At 40.7% G+C, this 25405-nt stretch overlaps 1 protein-coding gene across 2 annotated transcripts; it reads left to right on the top strand.

Moving 5' to 3' along the window:
- Positions 1 to 326: 326 nt before the first annotated feature.
- Positions 327 to 25405, top strand: LOC122841167 (solute carrier family 12 member 7-like). 2 transcript variants are annotated; one of them, XM_044134241.1, is made up of 26 exons: positions 327 to 1155; positions 8109 to 8197; positions 8281 to 8406; positions 10126 to 10272; positions 11520 to 11574; positions 12486 to 12616; positions 12721 to 12830; positions 12910 to 13014; positions 13586 to 13758; positions 13880 to 14044; positions 14168 to 14266; positions 14396 to 14453; positions 14678 to 14852; positions 15572 to 15690; positions 15780 to 15878; positions 16525 to 16644; positions 16951 to 17055; positions 17166 to 17334; positions 18830 to 19025; positions 20059 to 20228; positions 20326 to 20457; positions 20574 to 20681; positions 22957 to 23126; positions 23421 to 23435; positions 23707 to 23840; positions 24419 to 25405. In XM_044134241.1, the coding sequence occupies exons 1-26, from the start codon at positions 1011 to 1013 to the stop codon at positions 24508 to 24510; spliced, it is 3207 nt and encodes a 1068-aa protein (XP_043990176.1). In that variant the 5' UTR covers positions 327 to 1010; the 3' UTR covers positions 24511 to 25405. The 2 variants fall into 2 exon arrangements, with proteins under 2 accessions (XP_043990176.1, XP_043990177.1); XM_044134242.1 differs by lacking the exon at positions 23421 to 23435.

The raw sequence follows: 25405 nt of genomic DNA, 5'->3' as shown, positions 1-25405 counted from the left end.
GCCCTCGTTGCTCTAAATAACACTGTGTCCAGCACGACAAAATACGTAAGCTGCAAGGGAAAAAAAGTGCCACTGCAGAGATGAGTCTCACAAAGTAAAAATACTTCATGTTTACTGTTGTCCATTGTTTCTCAACCTCATTTTCCCTCGTGGCTTGTCCATTGTAATCTACACCGGTGCTATTAATGCAAAGAAAGGTTCTTGTTCCTCTCAAGGTGTTTCCTTTAAGGCTATAGTTGTGCATTGGCATGAGAAAGTCTCTCTACGGTGAACAGTAGCTCTTCACTATTACCCAGAATGCACTGGAAAAGTTAACACCCATTTTTCTTTTTTTTTTCTTTTTTTTCCCCAACAAGACAGAAGTCAAGAAGAAATTTGTTAGTCCGAAGGTAGAGGAAAAACGTATAAAGCAAAGCATCTGGATTGGAGAAGCAACGTTTTCACTTGTGTTTTTTCTCTCTGAGAGGGATTTCTGTCACTCTCCTATGAACTGTTGACTTGTTTGGCTCTTATAGAGTCACAGTGGAGTCAGACTTTGTGGTTTTTGGCATTCCAAAGGTGTGAGAGACAGAGAGAAGACGGCTGGAGTGGAGGGAGGAGCTCCAGTGCTCTCTGCATGTCAGGGCGCTGTTCAAATGGTAAATAGATGGTCACATGGGGCAATTTTAGGTCTTCAGGGAGCGGGGGGAAAAGGGAGGGAAAACAACAAGGAGTTACGACACTACAGTGGAGGACTTTGGTCTGTCTGATGGGCAGGAAGCAAGACTTTCGCCTCCTAGTTTAGAGGACGTTTCCAAATAGAAGGTTTTGGAATATTTGCCATGTTGTGGTGACACTGGAGATTTAACTCTTTTCACCGGCTCCCCGGAAGGGTTCTGGACTCTCTTTGGAAATCATCCTTTGTGGCAGAGGTGTCTTCCATCAAGCCTCTGCCCACTTCCTTTCTTCTTCTTCTTTTTTTTCTTTCTTTTTTTTTTTGTAATCCTCGGACACCTGACAGAGGAACCACGATGCCCACAAACTTCACTGTGGTAAAAGTTGAGGACGTGGGGGACGGCAGCAACAGTGGAGCTGCAGCTGGAAACAGCAGGCCAATCAGCCTGGACAACGTCTTCCAGGAAGCGGGGGATGTTAACTCCCCGGAGCCCGAGCCAGGTAAAAATCAAAAATCAAATCAAATTTTATTTGTATAGCAGATTTCAGCAGCAAGGCATTTCAAAGTGCTTTACATCAAATCAAACACAATGCAACATAGAATCAACAATAAAAACACAACATTAAGTCAGATTCTGTCAATAAATTTGCAATTGATTACGTTTCGAATACAACTCTAAACAAGTGGGTTTTTAGTCGAGATTTAAAGGAAGTCAGTGTTTCAGCTGTTTTACAGTTTTCTGGAAGTTTGTTCCAGATTTTTGGTGCATAGAAGCTGAATGCTGCTTCTCCTCGTTTGGTTCTGGTTCTGGAGGCAGAGCAGAACCAGAACCAGAACCTGAGAGTTCAGCAAATCTTTAATGTATTGTGGTGCTAAACCATTCAGTGATTTATAAACTAACAACAGTATTTTAAAGTCTATTCTTTGAGCGACAGGGAGCCAGTGGAGGGACTTTAAAACTGGTGTCATGTGCTCTATCTTCCTGGTATGACGACATACCTGCTTGGTGTTAAACTAAACTGAAAGATGGTTCTGCTGAAACAGAAGAGTCATCCCTCCCAGGATGTGCCGAGATAAGAAAAGACAAAATGTGCACGTATGATAAAGTTAGAGAGTGATTCTGTGAGTTAGGATAAACAAACGGAAAGCCTCCGACATTGGCGAACACAAGCCATAACATGCACATGCTTTACACACAGAGGAAAGAGTTTAAAGAGCTCAACCAGCTGGAACTTGCGCTGAGCTTGGATGATGTGGCTGTGCGGAGGGCCCATGTGTTTGGTTATTGCAGTCCTAAGTGATTGTTTTAGCTTTGTCACAAGCTTTAAACTACCATGAAAGTTTCATGAAAGAAGTTTCATAAGCAATTTTCATAAAACACGTTTAACCTACGTAGATCTTTTTTTTTCTCCGTTCATGAGCTTCAAATGCTTTTCCTGTACAACAGAGTTTGCTACAAAACTTCCTGTCGTGTAAACAAATAACCTGACAAAAGCCGAAATGATTAGATCCCCAGAGAATGTAACCCAACATGAGAACATGTGCAGTTTGTCACGAACCATGAACTTCAGTGTATTTTATTGGGATGTCCATAGGCCAACATAATGTAGTGCAAGGCAAATCGTGCATGTTGCTTGCAAATATAAATATGAAAAGTCTAGCCTGCATTGTTTTTGCTTTCATCCCCCCCTTTACACTGACATCCATAAATGAAATCTATTGGAAGCAAATGCATTCAAGGGTCCAGCTGGGGATCTGTTAGAGATATGTCCGTCCGTCCATCCATCCATCCATCCATCCATCCATCCATCCATCCATTCATTCATTCATTCATTCATTCATTCATTCATTTTCTATTCACCCCTTGTCCCTAATGGGGTCAGGAGGGTTGCTGGTTCCACTCCAGCTACGTTCCGAGCGAGAGGCGGGTTCACCCTGGACAGGTCGCCAGTCTGTCGCAGGGCAACACAGAGACATACAGGACACACAACCATGCACACACACACTCACACATAGGGAGAGTTTAGAGAGACCAGTTAACCTGACAGTCATGTTTTTGGACTGTGGGAGGAAGCCGGAGAACCCGGAGAGAACCCACGATGCACAGGGAGAACATGCAAACTCCATGCAGAAAGACCCCGGACCGGGAATCGAACCCAGGACCTTCTTTCTGCAAGGCAACAGCTCTACCAACTGCGCCACTGTGCAGCCCGCAGGGATATGTTATAAAACAATATCTCAAGCTTTGGAGCAATGAAGGTGCTCCGATAAGATGAGATCAAAAATAAACCTCCTCAGCTGCAGGCAGTATGTATGGGAACCTATCCAGGCTGCACCCGGCCTCTCACTCATTGACTGCTAACAACAGGTACCATCTCCCTGCAACAGTGAAGTGGGCATGGATGGATGGGTTAAAAAGCAAAATGATATAGATAGTGGAAATGTCACACTATAGTTCCGTAGGGAATCTTTTCAATATTTTTAGGGGCAATTAGTCAAGGTTGATGTGAAGATAGAGGTCAATATAGAGAGATCCTGGTAGAAAGCTGCAACAACAACAAAAACATGGTGGGAGGGTTCTGCTGGAGGTAATAAAGTGGCTGCAGTTTCAAAATATGTGAAGTTCAGGGGACATGAATGTCACCACAAGGCACTGTAACACTGAAACTGTCATTCAAGAAGTCCACAGAATAAAGGAAACTGGTATTACCAGTCAGTGGAGGTCAAGTGACAGACTGAGTTGTTCTCTGCTCATTGTTTTATGCTGACTAGCTTGCCTGGCAGCTCCTCTGTCATTCGTGTCCATGTTTCAGGGTGTGTACGAATCAGCAAAATGCTATTAGACACAATTTCAAAACTATTTTTATTTATTTCGAACATGATAGAAGTACAAAATCACACTTTAACATGGAACGCAAAATACACATATTTTTGGACAACGATAAGTAAGAAACTTATGAACTCCTACTCTTTAAACTCATACTATATTTTTAGATGGATCCTCGTTATTAAAAGAAAATAGGACTATGACATTAATTAATTTTTCCATCTTGTCTGGGACTGCATGTCTAATACAGCCATTTTGTTTTGTTCTGTATTATGTTGACTGAAAACAAAAGACCAACTTTGTTTTCTTGCTGCACCTGTTTCAGCAGCTGATGAATGCAAGTTCCTAAAAAAAATAAAAAAAGAGTAGAAATTGCAGTATACATAGTAGAACAAAGTAATCAATCTTTTGTCACCAAAGCAAAAAAATATGCACTAACAATGCATAACCAAAGGTTTTTAAACAAAACAGACGACCGAGTTGATTTTAAACACTCAAATTCTCAAGTGGAAATATAAAATACATATACTTGTAATCTAAATTTCATCATGAAATCAGAGGATTATGACACTTTAAAAAAAAAAATCCAAATAAATTTTTTTTTTTTTTTGAAGGATAATTTAGAATTTGGTCCAATCAAAAGCTAGTGATTTTCTTGACTCATGGGATGTGGTTCTTACTTTCTACTGCATGCCATGCTGGTGGGGGAAGAAGTCTCAGCCTGTGCACTAACATTCACACCCTCAGTCTCCAGTGCCAAGTGCTGATTAGGCAAGATGCTAACTGTATAAACACCATCTCAGCACCATCATTTTCTAACAGGGTACTGCTTAGATCAGGTTTCGTTCTGACCCACTTTCTGCCTGTTCTACCAAGTGACTGGAAATTGATGCAATGTTTAGAGAAGATTTGTTCTCTTAAAGTCTATTTACGGGCTGCACAGTGGCGCAGTTGGTAGAGCTGTTGCCTTGCAGCAAGAAGGTCCTGGGTTCGATTCCCGGCCCAGGGTCTTTCTACATGGAGTTTGCATGTTCTCCCTGCGCATGGTGGGTTCTCTCCGGGTTCTCCGGGTTCCTCCCACAGTCCAAAAACAATGACTGTCAGGTTAATTGGTTTCTCTAAATTCTCCCTAGGTGTGAGTGTGTTGTTTGTCTTGTATGTCTTTGTGTTGCCCTGCGACAGACTGGCGACCTGTCCAGGGTGAACCCGCCTCTCGCCCGGGACGTAGCTGGAGATTGGAACCAGCAACCCTCCTGACCCCATTAGGGAAGAAGGGTGTAAGAAAATGGATGGATGGATGGATGGAAGTCTATTTACATAAACTCCAACGCTTAGTCTAAAGAGAGAGGGGAAAGAAATCAGGATGTCAATGAAGGTTTTAGACATATTGAACCTCCTCACTCATGGAGTGTGTTTGAGGTACTGAAATTGATTTGATTACGGTTCAGAAGGTTACGACGGATTTATTGCTCAGTTATTGTTATGACTGTAACATGTCGCCAACCTCTTTGGCCCCGCCTCCTTCCTGCCATTCCTTTGCTACATTCACACTTACACCTGTGTGACTCCAGCGTATTTCACATCATGGCTCCACAATAGGCACACAGCCACAAACTATAGGGTTATTTTTTCTCCTCCCATTTAATTCACTGCAATCTGCTGACATTAGAAAATCAATCTATGTTTGTCCTTTACTGGAGTTTTAGATTTAGAAAAGTTCTCCGAGCCTATGGGAAATTTCGGTTTGGTTGTATACAAAAACATTGTGTGTTTCTTTTACTGAAATTTAAGGCTTGTATGTTTTGTACATTTAAATGACTTCTGGTTTCCAGATCTACCGATTCAGTCATTTCATTTTCTGGAAGCGGAATACAAAAGGAAAAAGCCAGCGTAGAGGATGCTACATCCAAGGATGGTTACAATACTAAACAGTTGACTTTAAGGGAATCCTGCATTGTACGTGAACTTGATGAATTGATTGTATAAATAACCTGCAGTTGGTCATGTGGAAATATTAACATGTAGTGACTATAAAATCTACTCAAATTTTATTAGTATAGCACATTTCAGCAGCAAGGCGTTTCAAAGTGCTTTACATTAATTTAAACACAGAAACACAAAGTCATCAAGTTGGGGGGGGTTCTTGCTTTTGCATCCATAAAATGTTTACCTGTTACACTCCTACTGTGTTATATGGAACAAAATACCTGTTGCTATTTTTATTCCCACTCACGCTCACAATCACACAGTTTAAAACGATGTAAACAGCCTTTCAAAGGGCTTCCGGCACCAGGCCCCGTACAACTCTTTCATTGAATTTCGAGTAGGGACTCCGCCGTCCCTCAAGGATTTTTGTGCAATTCTATGGTTCCTGTTAGTGTCTAGAATTTACAGGGTTTCCGTTACGCGCAGTGAAAAACGGCGAGTGACTGAGTGACTATAATTGACCTTGTTTTAAATTATTTGCTATATAGGTTAAATAAGTTATGTGAAAGCATTTAATAGTTTTTGTATAAACCTAGAGGTGATTTGGCCCGTGTTCCTTGAGTTATTTTTAGTTTCTAAATTTTATACCCAATATCTTGTTAGCTTTTTTTCTTTTTCTTTATTAAAGTCTCTTTAAGGTAAGATTAGATGCCTAATACTAAACATAGAACACAATTTTCTAAATACGTAAATATTTAGAAGTTATTTCTAAATTCGCAATATGTTACTTACGTAAGTAGCATGTTTCTTACATGTTGCGTAACATATACGGCAGAAGTAAGCATGCTGCTTATTATAAAGGAAAGAAGATGCAATAAGCACAGTGTAGTGTTGGAAAGCATATTTATGGAAAATAAAAAAATAAAAATATATATGTATATATAAAGAAAGGAGCTTCACTGTAGAAATCTCAGTGCACATAAAAAAAATCACCTGGTGAGAATTTCAGACCTGAGAAATCACCTAAAAACTTTAATCTAGGATAGTTGTGGTATGGATCAAATAAAAGTAGCAGAAAAATGCACAAACCTCAGTAACATTTGACCAGACTAGAGTAAAAAAAAATAAAAATAAAAAAATAAAAATGTAGCAATAATTGAAAAAAACAAAAACACTCTTATTTGTCTTATTACTGCATCCAGCAGGGTCTCTCAGAAATCACCAGGACAGGTTTTTGTTCACGGCTCGGTTTTCAGTCCCTGATCTATAATGAAGAGCTGCATGGATGCATAAAGAAGAACTGGTGACAGTGTGACCCAGATAATTTACCAAATTGAACAGTGTGAGACCGCTGGAACAAGAGACAAAAGATGAAGCTGTGCTGTTTTGAAGAAATCTGGCGCCAGAAGCTCTTCAGATAGTCGCACACCATGTAATTGCAAATTACTGACACTGAGATCCATCAAATGCAGTGTTTAAAATTGCTTTTGAACTGCTATTTTACACTGTCATGGATATAGATCAATGTTTAAAGATGGATTACTGTAATTGTATTTACTCTTTTGGTTAACCTTTTCTATCACCCAGGATACTAAAAACATGACAATTTAAAACAGTTTGGTTGTTTTTTGTCTTTGAAATGTTACTTTAGTGTTTTAGAACGCTAAAGTGATAAACCAATGATAACCAAATTTATCATTGTTTTTTTGTCAGATCTTATTAAAAGTCTCCCATTAAGCAAAGGGGCCATTCTAGTTTTTGCACTAGCTTGCAAAAGAAAAGGTTGTAACAATTTTCTGTGTAACAGGAAAGAAACCTGAATATCTTTGTGTCTTATTCACAAGTAATGGTGGGATGAAAATAGGAGATGGAAGGATTATGATTCTTCTGTTGCAATGCAGGCACTGCTTTAGTCTGATATTTTTTTTTTATTCCGTATTTTAAAGGATTCTTTTGGACCCAGAGTGCCTTTGACAGTGAGTTGATAGGAAAGTTGGTTGAATAGTGGAGTAAGACATGCAGCAAAGGTCAACTCGAACTTGTAATGGCCGTAAGAGTATCCGTGCATGGGTCCATAGTACCCTAATCCTGTTTTTTTTTTTACATTTATTCTAGGTCAGAAAAATTCGTAAAACAGTGTAGAATAGGACACAAATGCAAAGAAGAGACAAGAGAGATGCGGTTGGAAAATGTCATCTTTTATTCAAGAAAAAAAAAGCACAAGGCCCAAGTGGACATGCTGAAGGTTTCTGACACAGACACCGACTGAAAGATCTGAGCTGGAGAGTTAGTTGCTGAACTGGCTGCAGCTGTGAGGGACCAAAATGGCTGACATAATGTAAGACAACCTGGGAATCAAGCAAACAGAAATGTAAGCAAACCAGGGATGCAGCCCAGCATAATAATGGATCAAGATCCAGACCAAAAAGATGAGATCAGAACACACAAGCAACAGGGAAACGCGTAAATAGAAAAAACAAGATTCCAAGAACTGAGATATATAGAGAAGTGTAGGTAAAGATTGCCACTCAGAGCTGAAAATCAATAGATATACCACAACCAATGTCAATGCCAATACAGGTACCAATGTAAGTAGGACACAACTTACAGCTTGTTCTTCTGTTGCCTGTCTTGCTTCTTGTTAGTTTGTCAGCGTCTCATGCTGTTTTTTTTCTTTTTCTTTTTGAATGTTTCTGATAGATGAAAGTCACCAAGAGTCCACTCCATTCCTTAACTCAAGCAGTAACGAGGACTGCAGCTATGAAGGCAAAAACATGGCCCTGTACGAGGTAACCGATGCTCTGGCGTTTGATTTCTCAGAGGTTGGATTTGTTTCAGCTCTGCTCTCACACGTTGATCTGTTCGCCTTCAGGAGGAAATGGACAGCACCCCCATGGTGGCGTCTCTTCTCAACAAGTTGGCCAACTACACCAACCTCACCCAGGGCGTACGTGAGCACGAGGAGGCTGAAGATGGGGTCAGGAGGGTTGCTGTCATGGTACGGAGATTCTTAGTACCGAGAAGTTTCCGTCGTTAAAGTGAACGAGTTGCTAACCCAGTAAAGTCACATTTAGATTACAGTGGACCCGGTCATACCCACCCAACAGTATAAACATGAAGTCTTGCTTCCAAGTGATTCTAGAATTGCATCTTACCGTCTGTTTCTGTCAGGAGTAGACTTTGATCTGGCTTCATTACAACACAGAACCATAACCAAAAGGAACTAATGGAGTTGTGCTAAAGGAACGAGGTGTGTTCTTTTATGGTAGCCTTTCACTTCATAAGACTTGTCATAAACGCATTGCCAAAAGGTTATATTTTACTTGTTGGAGCACAAAAGTCATCCTCCTGAGCTTTTTTTATTTTTCATGCTGTGAGTGTTTACGAGCATCGACTAACTTTATTTTTATTTTTTTATGTAGTTTGAATTTAAGAAGCTACTCCTGTGAGAAATTCCCTGTCTGTGAGAGAAACTGGTGCCTTACAGCGATCCCACAGATTTAAAGGGAATTGATTTTTAAAAGGTCTTTACTGTTGTAATTTGTGTGTTTAATCACTCATTCATTTAGCTTGCAGTAATGTCACTTTTAAGTTATTGAGTGAAGAAGCTGATGAAAATATCAATAACCAGAAAGGAACTGGAAACAAAAAAAATAAAACGCATTAAATAGATTTGAGAGCTTTTTTTATAATTCAAATTTAAAGTAAAATTTTGGTTGACGTCTATTAAAACATTAGGTTTTATGCAATGTATAGTGGTCCAGTGTTGCACCATAATCACAGATGATGTGCTGCTCATCCCAAACCTGTCATGAATAAACTTTTTATGTTTTGGTTTTTTTAGCCGCTGTGCAAGTAGCTTTTGGATTAGAACACAAAAAATGCTTAAATATGTCAAACCAAGTTTATTGCTTTGATGAAGAGAGAATACAGAAGTGTTGAAAGATGGCTTGGAGGAAATGTGCTATGACCCTGGAAGGTCTTGTAGTTAATGGATAAACGTCCTTCAGAACAGAGTAAAGTTGGCTGCACTGCAGAAAGACAAACGGTTCTACTTCAGAGAATTTTCCTTGATATAAAGTTTACCGATCCTTGTACTCTTGCTCTACTTTGGGATTTGAAAACTGTTTCTTCTACTTTAAAAGATTAGCTTTAAAAAAAATATTAGTAAACTAAAGATCATAGATTACTCACCCTCTCACGGCGAACCTGTTGGAATTAAATGATTAAACTCAGACCAGGGAACCTCCACTGAGCCCATATTTACTTATAAGACTTACTGTCTACCTGTTGGCCAATACCCAATATTTACAAATACAGGAATCAGTCTTCTAGTGAAATATAGTTTGCAATGAGTTTAGCTGCCCTTTTTAATGACTACCTTAAGGGCCAGGAACAGTTTTCCAAATCGCTTCCCAAAATGTGTCAATGGTGTGAATATGGACATTGTTGTCACGGCGTCCATATTCTGGGTCTGATTTACTCGGCAGATGTTCAAATGAGGTAACTCCCCAAGAAATAACTCGCTACGATGTGGGATCAATAAAGTATTTCTGAATTTGAATTTGAATAGAGGACCGTTCATGTCGGTACCACGGGAAAAAGCTCCCAAATCGATAAATCCATGCCATGGAGAATCCAGTATAATGAAGGAACCAGATGAGTATCTTTAGTGCAATCATGACATTCCCGTGTTTGTATGTGTTTCTGTCTCCAGGTTCCTCAGATGGGCACTTTCATTGGGGTCTATCTCCCCTGCATGCAGAACATTTTAGGCGTCATCCTCTTCCTCCGCCTGACCTGGATCGTAGGCACAGCAGGGATCCTAGAATCGTTAGCCATCGTTTCCATGTGCTGCGTCTGTGTGAGTTTCTCAGAATCCTTTTTTGGGGTGCCCCGCTTGCATCATTCCATAAAGTCCAACTCGCTGACCGTCACGTGTTTGAGGCCAAGCCTCATGTACACCGAACGCCTGCGTTGAGTTCACGGCTGGGCTCAGAAGAATTCCTCACAAAGAGTACAGAAAGTTTGTGGGGTTTTTTTCTTTTTCTTTTTTTAAAGTCCTGTAATCCAGCAGCTGCAGATGGCCAAACAGAGCACTGAGTGTTTGAAAAGTGTGAAATAAACTTGAGCGGGACTCGTGATGCAATGTGAACACAACATCAGTATAAACACCCCATGCTTCTGATGCTTCCTTAAATCAGCGGAGCTGCTTTTGGCACATCAAGGATAGTCACTAAGCTTTAAAGCATGGTTAATGTACACTTCTTTGATGTGACCACATTTTAAAAGTAATAACATGTATAAAAAATCAGCCACTTCCAAAGAGGGGGGGCATGTGTTGTCTAAAACTGAAGAAACTCTAAATCACCCCAAATGTTTTGTTTTTATTTCTATTGCAACGTGACTTTTATGCCATTCTTAATTATGATCTGAGGATGGAATTAAAAATTTGGAGTTCTTAGTCCAATTTTTTAAAGATTTACATCAAAGAGACATGCGTTTAGCTCACACTCACCCAGGCAGTAACTTTATGTGTATAATTGTGCAACAGATTTTGCTGGACAATAAATTGTGTTGTTTTGAGATCATTTTTAAGTCTTTATATCAATAATGCCATAATAATACAAGTCTGCCTTCTCAAAGACCATTACATTTTAATTTGTAAAGAATACAACACTGGAGCTGAAAGATCTTTTAAATACCACCCAACAAACCCCACAATAACGAAAAGACTAAAACTCAAACCGAAGTTAAAAAAACAAGCTTAAATCAATTTATTTATCATGTGATCAGTTGATTGATTAATTGCTTATTGTGACAGGCTTAATGCTGTGAATTGATGAAAGCAGCTTTTTACAGTTATAACTTGCCTCTGCAATTATAGAAGAACATGTCGGTTCTGCTCATCTCTGGAATCGCGTAAATATGTTAGTAAAGCTCATCTTGTCTTCTTATCAGCATCAACAGTACTCTTAATTTAAATCCTTAGCTGTTCTTGTCACATTTCTGTTCTGCATATGGTGGTAAAATGTCTGACCTTGAGTTACTGGTGAACTTGATCATATTTTTGTTTTGTTTACATCTAAACATCTGTCTTCTGTCCTTCAGACTTTACTCACCGCCATCTCAATGAGTGCCATAGCAACTAACGGAGTTGTACCAGGTAGATTGAATCCACGTCTTTTTCAGACATTTGATATTACATCCTTTTCTGCCACGATCAATTTCTGGGATTTGCAGCTACACTGAAAATTATTTACATTTGTGGCTTTTGGAATACGTAAGGATAATATAAATCTTGAAGTGTAAAAAAAACACTGCAAATACATGATACTTAAGTCACATAGCGAAACATTTGTTGTAGCAGTCACTGAAACGATTCGAATATAGTGATTCGAGATATGTTGGATAATAAATTAGGGTGGTATTTTTGAAAATATTTCTATTTGGGATGTTTCTTTCTGGGTAGCTGATGGGATATAAGGAAACATCCGGTGTTAATTGATTAGTCTATTCAAATTTTTTTATTAACATTCTTAAAATCATTGAATAAAATTAATCTGCCTTCATGAATATTTATTTGAAGCCTCAATTCTTTAACTTTAATTGGATAAAAGATTTCAGATTTACAGAACTGAAATTGGAGTACTGGATCTATTCTCTACCAGAATCAATAACTAATCGATTATTTGAGAAATGGAAGTTGAGAAGAAAACGTTACATCACTTATCAAACATGAAATAAGAAAATGTAACTGAGAAAGCGGGTTTACAGTATCAGCCGGTTAGAGCGCCAAGTTTTTGAAAATGCTTTTACATTTTTTTTAAAATCAATTCTAATTACCTGTTTAAGCTTTAAAACAGGCTTGGAGAACAAAATAAAGTACAGCTCATCATTCTGTGACTCTTAAATTAGCATTAGCTAGCGCACACACGCGCCATCAGACACCGATCATGACAACGTGTCTGTGACAGACGGTCCGATCAAGGGAGCATTTTTAAAACAATTTTACCTCCATCGTCTTTTTTTTTGCCGACTATCATAAACATATCTGTGAATTTCGTCTCTTTGTAGCTGGCGGCTCGTACTACATGATCTCCAGGTCGCTGGGACCAGAATTCGGAGGAGCAGTGGGTCTTTGTTTCTACTTGGGAACCACCTTCGCTGGATCACTGTACATACTGGGCACCATAGAGATCCTGCTGGTAGATCCGCCCGCAGTGGCAGCTTCATCTGCAGTCATCAGCTGCGGCTTTGCGATTCATTGGCTCTGTTTTTTGTTTGTTTTTCCCCCCTCGTCTGCTCCCAGATGTACATCGTTCCTTTTGATGCGATGAAAGTGTTAGACGAAAACGACATGCGTATCTACGGGACGTGCTGCCTCCTCCTGATGGCTCTAGTCGTGTTTGTTGGGGTGAAGTGAGTGTCCGCGGCCGTAAAAGCACGGAAACGATCATCCAAGGGCACTTTTTCAGCACTTGTTCTTTTCTGTCTGCAGCTATGTGAACAAACTGGCTTTAGTGTTTCTTTCCTGCGTGGCCCTCTCCATCATGGCCACGTATGCGGGAGCCGCCAAGACGTTGATCGAGCCACCAGCGTTTAAGTGAGTGCCCCAAAGAATAAAAATGGAAACGATTGTACTTGTAAATTGTGTGCTGGTTGTGAGAAATCTCTTTCGCTGACCAGATGTGAGCTTGTCAATGTAAAAATGTCAGTTAAACGACTTATTGTTTTACTGGTCCTCACAGAAATGTTGGCACTAATTATTTGCAAGACAAACGCAAGAAACCAATAACGGATACTATTGGCTGGATTTTCATTTGCATACAAAGTCTGATTCTGACTCTGGGAAAGATATTTATTATGACTTCACCAAGCGCTTATGCTCCTAAGCTTCAATAACAAAATGTATGTAAGCATGTTATGCATTCACTATAGCAAATACCTTACTAAATATTGATAGCACTGTGTGTGCAAAAGATTAAAGGAGATATAAATTATTACAAGTGCAATACAACGTGGTAACACTAACTGGTACTTATTGAGATTGTGCTTCTCCTAAAACCTTTCAAAGCCAGTGTTTTGTTAAAAGCTGGCTTGACATAGAAAGATTCCTGACATCAAGAACCCGGGCTCCATCGGCTGCACTACAATCTGCCATTTCTTCTTCGCAGCGTTTGTATGTTGGGGAATCGCGCTCTGAAAAACGAAATGTTTGATAAATGCGAAAAGACGGAACTGGTGACGAACCTTTTCTGCGGCCTCAACTCGACCTGCGATTTCTTTGAATCCAACAACATGAGTGAAATTGTGGCCATACCTGGGCTTCGGAGTGACGTCATCAAAGGTGAGAAAGAGAGACTAAAAAACCAAATATTCTCTTATCTGATTGTCGATACCAAATAATAAATAATATCGGCTGAAGTTTTCAGTGCTACTGATTGTTCTTCTCTTTGCTTGCTCATTAGAGAACTTGTGGAGCAACTATGATGACGCCAACATGATCATAGAGAAGAAAGTCTCCCCCAGATCGCCTTCAGTCAAAGCTGGAAGCAAAGATCAGTACTATGTCATCAACGACATCACCACATACTTCACGTTGTTAGTCGGGATTTACTTCCCTTCTGTCACAGGTATCAGTTCAGGCTCAGTTGTCGAAAAGGATAATTAATAAGGGAAATATGATATCTTGAATGTAGAATCATTCAAATGGACTTTCTTCTGATACATGTACATTTATTATGTCCTCCTTTTAGGGATCATGGCTGGTTCAAACCGATCTGGTGATCTTAGAGACGCTCAGCGATCCATCCCAGTGGGAACTATTTTGGCAATTCTCACCACGTCTTTCCTCTGTATCCTCTGCATGAGTTTCTGCTGCTGATGTTGATGGATTGCGTTCGACGTTGCTGTAATTCTCATTTGTTCTGTGGAGCCCATATGTTAGCCACCAGGCAGTAACAGTTCCTTAATGTCGCTATAAGATATCTCCTTTGTTCTTTTGTTTGGAGCCTGTATCGAAGGAGTGGTGCTGAGAGACAAGTAAGACAACGTTTAGATAACCCTTATCCTATTGTGCAGAAAAAATGGTGTTGGCTGCAGCATGTATTTGGTGCTTTTTGTAGATTTGAAAAGGGAAAAGTTAAAGGCAACCAGTGTACAAAGCAGTATTTATTATAGGTTGGTTGCCTTGCTAAAATCCAGTTGTGCTATTAGAAAATATGAAGACCAGGCAAACCTCAAAAGTACGTTCTGGTTTCTTCCAGGTTTGGTTTCTCAGTGAAAACGATGCCAGTGATTGGTGTTCTCGCCTGGCCGTCCCCGTGGGTGATTGTGATTGGCTCGTTTTTCTCTTGCTGCGGCGCGGGGCTGCAGAGCTTGACTGGCGCCCCCCGTCTGCTGCAGGCCATCGCCCGTGACGGCATCATCCCCTTCCTGCAGGTAGGTGATGTGTGAGTTTTACTTGAAGAGATTCTGATTCTGATAAAGGTTACAAGTTTTCCACCTAGCAGGATTTTCGTAGTTGATGATCCAGAACCCCAACCCTATCTTCACGTATTTTTTTAAAATTTATTTCACATAATTGATTCTACATTGCTGACCAACCAAATCTCTCAGATTTCTTAGGAAAGTCCTGATGCCGCCCGGCCATCTGGAGATAGGAAGATACCTTGTACTTTTTAAATTTTTTTTTTAAATGCTATTCGGCTTTCAGTTTCTGTCATACATCAGAGACGATGATCAACTGCTGCAAGAAATATGTTTTTGCTTGAGAAATGGATACAGGGTTTCCCCAGAGGTCCTATGGAAGGGACGCCAGCACCGTCCACCAGCAGCTCACTGTGTTTTTGTTTAAAAAAAATAAAATCAAATTTAAAAAAATCACCCACTCTTACCAACCCACTAACTCTCTTGTTTTAGAAAGTTACTGGTACTCGTTTCTCGCTTGTGTACAAAAGAAATCGGTACCAGCCAAAATGTAAATCTGCAGGTCAGGGTTTTTAAAGATTGGTAATCACTGATTGGCCAGAAAACTGCAATTGGTTCACCAATAATAGTAAATGTTCCACAATACCACAGAGCCTTGACCTGGAAGCAACAGAGTACTTTGTTAGGAACCTCATCAGATCTCTTGTCTTCTGTGTTTCTGTCTCTCTCAGGTCTTTGGTCATGGGAAGAGAAACGGAGAGCCCACCTGGGCTCTTCTGCTCACGGTTGGGATTTGTGAGATTGGGATCCTCATTGCCTCTCTGGACAGTGTGGCCCCCATCCTCTCCATGTGCGCTGCTGGAAGTCTCCCCACCTTCCCTTCCGTGTTGCTCACTGTACTTTGCATCACTAAACTCTCCGTGTGGTTTGTGCTTTTAGGTTTTTTCTCATGTGCTACCTGTTTGTCAACCTGGCCTGTGCCGTTCAGACGCTGCTCCGGACTCCCAACTGGAGACCGCGCTTTAAGTTCTACCACTGGTGAGAGACGAAGTAACTCAGAGTTCTGGGTTTCCACCCAGTGGGAAAACATTTTGAATGCCATCTTTCCTCACATCCTTTCTTCCTAAAGATCTTAGTTCTTTTCTCCCCTCTTGTCTTTCCTTCCTTTTACTCCCCATATTTTTTGTCTCAAATCTTCCTTTCTGCTTATCGTCTCCTTTTCTTCTCTGTTGCATTTTTTCTTGTCTTTCTCTTCTTGTTTCCTTCCCCCCTTCCGTCGTCTTTCCTTCTCTTGTGCCTTTATTGTTTCCTTTCTTTCATTTTTCCATTGTGTTCTCATTTCCTCCTTTCCCTCTTATGCACCATTTATGTACAACTCTTGTATTTCCTTTTCTCCTTTTTCCTGCTTCCTTCCCTTCCTGTCATTCTTCCTTTTTGCATTTCACATGTGTTTTGTTCCATCCTTTGTTTCCCCTAATCATTTCTTTATCCTCTGAGCCCTCTTCCTTTCTTACCTTCTAGTTTCAGGTTTGTTTGTTTTTTTGGATTTGTCATATTGACAGCCAAACAACTGTAGATAAATCTGTCTTAAACACACGGTTAACTTCAGGATTTTGACATTAAAAAGAGTGCAAAGGACATAACGTTATGAAAGTAATAAATTTTGACTTTTTTTTTCTTGCAGGACTTTGTCCTTCTTAGGCATGAGTCTCTGTCTTTCCCTCATGTTCATCTGTTCCTGGTATTACGCCATAGGTGCCATTTTGATCGCTGGCCTTATTTACAAATACATCGAATACAGAGGGTGAGTTCAGAAGTTCAAGACCAAGATGTTATTTTAAAATGGCTATAACCAAGGATTCAGTGATGACTTTTGATGTCCCAGTGGACGACGGGGAGAGCTTTGTTCTGACAATGAAGCCTTTTCCTCTTTAAGGCCCGACTGAACATATCCTGAAAAGACAGGATAAAAATATAGACCTTCACTTTATTTTGGGTCTTTAAGATTTAAGATTGTCCTGCAGTTAGTGAAGTGCAGTTCATTACAACATCAAAATAATTTAGAGATGAACATTTGAGTGGAGAGCTGATTCTTTCCTGTTTAATGCAGGGCTGTGAAGGAGTGGGGCGACGGGATCAGAGGGCTGTCCTTAAACGCAGCACGCTATGCTCTCATTCGCCTGGAGGAAGTGCCGCTGCACACCAAAAACTGGAGGTGGCCGTTCCTTACGTCTACACGGAGTCACTCCAACTTTAATGCACAGATGTGTTTACGGTGTTTCTCTTCTACTCAACAAATTTCTTTTCTTTTTTTTTTTCTTGCAGACCACAGCTGTTGGTGTTGTGCAAACTGAACTCTGACCTGAAGGTGAAGCATCCCCGTCTCCTGTCCTTCACCTCACAACTTAAAGCCGGTAAAGGACTCACCATCGTCGGCTCGGTCCTGGAGGGAACGTACATAACGCGCAAGGCGGACGCCATCGCTGGAGAGCAGGTGTGCCTCTTCTGTTTGGCTTGCTGTGGCTTCTTATGTAAAAACTTTTATTTATTTATTTTTTTTGTATCCATTTGGACCTTTTTTTATTTTTTATACGCAAGTAACACTGAATTGCTAATCCATTCCAACTCCTTGAACTTCTCCACATTTCGTCACATCACAACCCAAAGCATCGACATGCTCGATTGGAATATTTTATTAATGAACATTAAAAACTGAAATGTATCCATTCCCCTTTTAATCTGATACCCCTAAATAAAATCAAGAACACCTACGAGTCTTCAGATGTTGCCTTATTCACAAACTGCCTGCCAGTAAATAATTTCGTCCGATTCTAAATCAGCTGTGCTGCGACGGCCTTTTTGTTTAGAGAACATTGGTGAACAAATGGCATCCCACCAGAAGGGTCAGGGTTTACTGTCATTGTTACAGATTGCAGTTGTAAACATTAACCAAAGTCTAAACACTGGCACAGTGAAAGAGAAACTTCTGGAAAGTGCATATTATATACAAAAAAAACAAAACAAAAACAGAACACCCTTTGCTTCTGCAGTTATTAGTGCTGTGACAAGTTAAACAATAGGAAGTTTAGTGCAAGGAAGACAAATAGAAAATTACAAGCTTTAAAGCACTTAAAACGGCAGTTTGCAGGAAAGATGGTTCTGAATACAAATTCATATATCGTTCAGATTCTTTGTTGTAAAAAAAGTTGAAGTTTTTACATAATTATTCTCTGTTGGTCTCTTGTATAAAATGCTGTTAAAAAAAAAACAAAAAACGTTGAAACATTGAAGTTGTAATATCACTGCAATGCACTGGCGACCTGTCCAAGGTGACCTCCCGCCTCTCGCCCAAAATGTCTCCCTGGAGATCGGCGCCAGCACCCCTCCCAACCATACTATGTAAGAAGATGGATGGATGGGTTGTGATATGAAAAAATGTGGAAAACAAGGAAAATGTGTACTTCTATCATTCCCTGTAGCAGTAAACAATCTGTCAAAAACTACTCCACGTCCAAGTCAATTAGAAATAGAGCGAAGTACAAAAGCATGTTTGTTTTTTTAGCCACTAAATGAGGCCAAAAACTTCCTCCTCCTCAGTCTTACTCTCATTAACCCCAACATGCAGTTTTGAGGAAATGTGTGACAGATGTTGCGTGTGAATGCAGTGGGAAATTTGCATTCTGGCAGAATGCAAATCCTGCATTAAATTCAACCCGATTCACCACTCTGCCTCATCCGCATGGCAACAGTGAGCAAGAAGAGACGCATCCATTCTGTCTTTTGAATATCATGGCTAATAGTCTGCTCTTAGGGTGGAAAGGTGAGCTGACGTTTCTGAGTTTAGAGACTCAGCACGCTGTGTGAAATGTGTTTAACGATTTCAGTACAAATAAGTAAAGGTAATTGTTATACTTGGCAAAAGTACTGTAACAAATAATGCTCACAGATGATCACTCCATCCTTGACCTGGATTTTATTTTCTCCCGCAGAACATGAAAGCGGCCATGGCTACGGAGCGGACCAAGGGCTTCTCCCACGTGATTGTGTCGTCCAGCCTGCGAGACGGTTTCTCCATTCTGATCCAGTCAGCGGGACTGGGGGGAATGAAACACAACGCCGTCCTCCTGGCTTGGCCCGCAGGCTGGAAGCAGGCCAGAGACTCCCTGGCTCAAAGGAACTTCATAGGTTAAAAACCACGCAGACGTGCAGTTTGCTTTATTTTCACATTTTTTAATTTGGAGAAGGAAGTATTACAGACCCGTTCTGTTTGTGTTTGGAGAAAAACACACTGAAGAGTGTACGTTTGCCAGCATCGAAGTCGGGACACATTCTGAAACATGATGGTATTTTTATGTGACAGACATATTTTGCTCCATGGAGATGAGTGGTTTTACATTTTCGTCCAGTTTGACCAGATACTAAAAAAAGATCCCCTTCGGCCTTTAACGCAAAAACGATAACTTCTCTAGAATTGAGAAGTTATCGTTTTTGTGTTAAAACTGTAAAAATATATTTTGTCTGCCTTCTCTCCGCGAGCTGTTATTCCTACCAATACTAGATTGGTACAATACTAGATAAAATGTATTTTATCAGTTCACAAGTACTGATAAAATACATCGACGTTTGCTGTTCAAATCGGAAGTGATCCACATCCAATTTTTTTTGTCAAATTGGATTTCGTTGCAAAATATATGCGACCTCTAAGTGATCGCCTATATCTACTGAACTGCAAACGATCTGAAAGTGTCCCGCATGCGCAGTAGGGGGCACAATAGCGTCACACGTGGCGAGCATGCTCAGTGTTTGTGGAAGTAAACACGGATGCTAACGGTGGAGCACAGCTTGTGATTTTGAAGTTGTTGTCCAACCGGAGCAGCACTTGAACAACTTAATCCTCATCATGGTCCGCCATGGTTGTTGTTTTTCTTCCCGCTTGCACGTATCAGGACAGAATGGTAAAGTTTGTCGAGTCTCAGTGACGTTCAGGTCGGATGAATGAGACCTGGCTGTTCAGCTTCAGGTCACATTTGAAGACAATTAGGCTGTCTTCTGCAGTGTGAAGACAGCCTAATTGTCCTGTACAATTTCTGAACCATTCATCAACAGCAGGCGCTTCGGTTTATGAAATGAGTGCAGTAGATATTTAGCCGTTTAGCAGCTAAATATCTAAACTTGTTTAGATATTTAGGCTGATTTAAAAATATTCCTCTACCTCCAGAGACGGTGAGAGAGACGACAGAAGCCCACCAGGCTCTGCTGGTTGCGAAGAACATCGACCGTTTCCCCAGCAACCACGATCGTCTGAAGGGGGGCGCTATTGACGTGTGGTGGATCGTCCACGACGGCGGGCTTCTCATGCTGCTGCCCTTCCTGCTGATGCAGCACAAGGTGCGTTCTCGCCACAGGTCGTGTGTCTTTTGTGACCCATTCACCTGCAGGACGCCCAAACGCCATCAGCAGCTTCTCACTGCAGGTGTTTTCGTAGGTGTGGAGGAAATGCAAAATGCGAATCTTCACGGTGGCGCAGATGAAGGACAACTCCATCCAGATGAAAAAGGACCTGCAGGTGTTTCTGTACCAGCTGCGCCTGGACGCAGAGGTGGAGGTGGTGGAGATGGTGAGACAACGTGGTGCCGCCCCAGTCGCTCCTTTAGTCAACTCAGCATAGCAACAGTTTAATACCGCTAGTTGCCTTGCATCCTGAATCTGAAGGTGCTCTGTATGTTTCCGCAGCACGACAGCGACATCTCGGCTTTCACGTACGAAAAGACTCTGAAGATGGAGCAGAGGTCCCAAATGCTGAAAGAGATGCAGCTGTCCCGCACCGAGAGAGAGAGGGAGGTACGATCGCACAGGCAGTAAAACTGCTAAAGTCTACCAAAGTGAATCATCATCATAAATATATCTGATGCATCTTTTATACACTGTAGTATCTCAGGCCTCCAGACTTGCTTTTTCTACTGGTTTCAGTGGTTTGCCTAAAGCTTTCATCTCAAAACACCAACACAGCGTATCACTGCATCAGAACTACTCCGAACAGTTTGTTACACTTTAATGTAAATGTAATGTAGAAACGGTAAATGGTGCATCATGATTATTTTTGCGTTGAAAAGTAAAAAATACCGTACGTATCAGAAGTAATATTTATTTTCTTCTGTTTTTTAAAAATCTAAAACAGGTCTGTGTTTGGAATGGGACTTAGTGTCTAACTGGAACTGCAGGTATAGAAAAGGTTGAATAAAAAGAAATTAAAACAGATTTGCAAAGGTCACCATTATTATTGTTACAGTTACAAAGCTACATAAAGTTAAACAAAACAACATCACAATACTCAGAGCATTCCAGGGGATGAGGTAGCCAAGCTAACTAAACAGCTTGTCGCAACCATCCACAGTGTCCTCCTTCCACACTTTTCTCATCCCGTTCTTCCTCGCCAACATAATCCAGTCATTCCAGCTGCAGGGCTTCGACAAGCGTGTGTCAGCAGTTTCAGGTTCCTGCTGGTTTTGGGTGATCTTCTTATCCAAAAATGATCGTTCTATATCGGCTTTCTCTCGTCCGTTTATGTGTTTTCCATGTGAGCCGACTAGTAAACCGGTGTCATCATGACAGTTAAGGGGTTAAACTGTGGGTCACTCACAGACCCACTAAAAGAGGCCAGATGTTATGACAGAGGGGGCTCAAGACCTGGTATTGTTTAGCGATACAACCCAGTGTTTTGGTAATATTGTCAATACATCAGCGTTTCCTTGGTGACAGGATGAGTGGCAGTGTGAATCTGAAGTTTGATTTCATGCAGATAATTTAGAAACATTGAGTTTCGGTAGTGTTATCTGGATTTTTTAATTTAAATTAAGCTTATTGTTCTTAAAAAAAAAATAACATTTTGCTTTACTTCTGCTTTTTCTTTTTGGGACCCTCGGAGATGCCGACTTCTTTTACTTTGTTTTAAGAAAGCGCAGTTTCTGTTCGATGCTTAATTCATTTGCTCACCTCAAAAAGAAGAAAAAAAAAAAAACAACCACAAAAACTTGAGATTTTTGACACAACAAAAACCTAAGTGATTTTAAAATGATATTTTTGAGCTGATTTATTTTTTAAAGTAAACCTTCCACACGGGTTGCTTGGACTAGAAGGTTTGGGATCCACTGCTAGCTAAAACAAAAAGCTGCCACTAGAGGGGGACAAAGCTCCCATCAAGCAACTTTAAACAGGGACAACTATCCCAGCTGTAGTTATTCTTTCTGTTGGCTGTTACTATTTAATTCTAGCTGTAGCATTAAAGGAAAAATGCTTATTGAGCAAAATATTTTCCATTTTTGTTCATCCTGCTGCAGCCAAACGTGCTGATCTTGCATAATTAGTGCGTCGCACTGTAAACATGCCTCCTGTCGCTTGGCAACCATTGGTTTGTAAAAGAGCTATATTAACACTATTGATTGGTGGCAGTCGTTTAATTTCTACACAGCTATTGCTACTGAAATACTTCTTGACAGCCAATATAGCAACTTTAATTCAATCGTTGTCATTTTTTGAACAGTAAAAGTCAGTAAGATTTTCTGTAAAGGCTCTGGAGTTGGAGGTTTAACTGCAATAAATAACTGCGTAATTGTACTGTAGTTACAGTGGCCGTCGAGTCTGGCAGCGCTCCTCCAAAAATACGCTCCGCCCACACGTATAAGCTTAGACTTCTGTTGATATTTTTAAAGCATCTGCAAAATAATGGAGAAATGGTGCACAGAAAATCTGACCGTTCATCTCCATTCTCACAAAATACACGGGGTCTGTGGATGCCGTGTGCTCTGTTTCGGGGTGAACGTTGTAAATCTGTGCGGTTCAGCACTTTGAATCTCCTGTTAGCTCTGCAGCTAATTTACGGGGGCCTATTTGACCGAACTTCTCCCTTCTTTACAGCAATCAACGTTGATCAATGTACTCTCAACAACTTTTGTCTGTCTTCATCAAACCTGCTTCGCTATGACTCCTCCCATAACAGACTCTACACACATACAGAGATGGTCTTTTTTTCTCTCTCCGTATTTGTATTTACTTACCACTTGATGCCTTGATTAATTATTCCAGGGACACAAATTTCTATTTCCCGCGTGTCTCTTAGGCCCAGCTGATTCACGACCGCAACACGGCATCTCATTCTGCGAGCAGCGACAAAGCGGCCGGCGCCACGCCCGAGCACGTCCACATGACGTGGACCAAAGACAAGCTGCTGAACGAGAGGAACAAGCACAGAGAAGGCATGGCAGTTAAGGACATGTTCAACATGAAACCGTAAGTAGAACCAGCAGAACATGATGTAAAAAAAAAAAAAATGTAAATCCCTTATCGCTCCCCAGATAGAAGCGGTTCAGCTCCCATGTTTAGCGTCTTAATGAACCTTTTAACTGGATTTTGACCGTTTTGTTTTTCAGTCCATTGAACCTCTAACATTAACAAGGACTGCCTTTTCAATATATTTATAGTTTTCCAGTTTCAAATATTTGTGAAAGAATAATAGTTTGGTAACAATTTTGAATGATTGTGCTTTTCCTTTTTTTTTTTTTTTTTTTGGCTCCTTTCCCCCAGTGAGTGGGAGAATCTGTAAGTTGTCCCGTCTTTCTGTTTTTTTTTGGTTGCATGCGCTGAAACTGTTGCATGCATGCCTGTGTAATTCAGTTCGCCTCAAAGGGAGGGAGCGGTGCATGATGGTAGCTTTAAAAACTCACTTCAGGTAAAAAAAAAAACAAAACAGTATATTCAGAATTGTGGCCATGCACGCTTCGCTTGACGCCGGTGCCAGCTTTACAGCATCGTAGCCTCTTAGCCCAAAATTTTACCTAGCGACACGGTTATTAATGCGATTTCGCTGCAGCAACCAGGCGAATGTGCGGCGGATGCACACAGCTGTGAAGCTGAACGAGGTGGTGAAGAAGAAATCCAAAGACTCCGAGTTGGTCCTGCTCAACATGCCGGGCCCACCGAAGAACAAGAAAGGCGATGAGAACTGTATCCTTTTTAATTATGACGTCCGTGTCGTTTACCACATCTGGTGCGCATCTCCAGCAGCCATTGGGCGAGAGGCGGAGTACACCCTGCACAGGTTGCCAGTCCATCGTAGGGCCACACAGAGACACACTAGACAAATAACTAGACTTGTACCCGCACAACGGGGCAACTTAGAGATTATTAACCTAGAAGTCATGTTTTTGCGTTGTCAGTCTGTCATTTAATATGAAAATGTATTTGATAATGTGTGGAAGCATGAGTGTAACCTTCAAAATAAAATCAAATATTGTTTGGCACGATTCAGCTGCAAGGCAGTTCGAAGTGCTTTATATCATGAAAACGCAACAATCAACAACTGAAACATGACACCAAAATGTTGTTGCTGTGTCACTTATTATAGTGCAGAAGCAACTTTAAACAGGTGGGTCTTTAGTCTAGGTTTAAAGAAACTCGGTGTTTCAGCTGTTTTACAATTTTCTGGAAGTTTGTTCCAGGTTTGTGGTGCATAGAAGCTGATTAGAAATTGGATAAACCAGCTGATGTGTACGATTTGTCCTTAACCACGCTGCGTTTCTCAGACATGGAGTTCTTGGAGGTTGTAATGGAAGGCCTGGACCGGGTGCTGCTGGTTCGTGGAGGAGGCCGGGAGGTCATTACCATCTACTCTTAGCGCCTAGTAGCTTTCATTCATTTCACATCTGGAGAAAACATGGCGGCGCAGTCGGAAACCAGGCTGGAGGTTGACAAACTGCACGGCTTTAATGCTGGGACAGATCTCTCCTGCCACACCGTCGCAGACGGAAAAACAAGATCCAGCCGCTGTTTTAGTGCTGCAGTCCTGCTGTAAGGGGAGGGACTCTCCATCGCTCCTCACTTTGCTGCTGTTTTCGCTCCGCCATCATGTGGCCACACTGGGGGGAAAAAAAAACCCCATCTTGTATGATTTCTGAAAGAACTGACATTTCACATCGACGGTGTCTGATCCAGCAACGACCGTTTTCCTGGAGAAGAACATCCTGCTGTCTGCGTCCACCATTAGCTACTATAAGTTCACAGTGAGATGGAGACTAAACTAAACTTCTTATTTATTTAAGAGCCAGTTCCAGGTGTATTTGGAACTGTATTCAGACCATAGAGTTTCTCAAAAAATGATTAATCTCACAAAAGGTTTTCGTTACAGAGAATGCATGCAAAAGTATTGACGATGAGCTAATCAATAGTTTGGATTTGTCAATTCTTCGCTGAGGTTTTTGCTGCCTTTTCTGACTGTTATCTTTATGACTAAGTGGCAAAATGAGAATGCAGCATATGCATTTCCTCTCCTGTATATTAGCAAATCTTTTCGATGTATTTTTGTTAGAAAGCCACTTGTCTCGTTAGTAGTTACTCTTCATGTTTTAAGTTAATTTTATTCAATTGTTTTTTTTGGGTTTTTTTTCCCTAAACCTGAAGTTTTTCTGTAATGGGTGCATTTTATGATTTTAATCAAAAATAATTACAATTTTAAAATGTAATGTCAGTCTTAGTGAAGTCTACGTTTTTATGTATAAAGTTTTAAACCGCAA

This window comes from Gambusia affinis, linkage group LG12 (genome assembly GCF_019740435.1).
Source record: "Gambusia affinis linkage group LG12, SWU_Gaff_1.0, whole genome shotgun sequence".
Lineage (NCBI taxonomy): Eukaryota > Metazoa > Chordata > Actinopteri > Cyprinodontiformes > Poeciliidae > Gambusia > Gambusia affinis.
The sequence above is the reverse complement of the archived record's forward strand: the minus strand, read 5'-3'. Positions and strand labels throughout refer to the sequence as shown.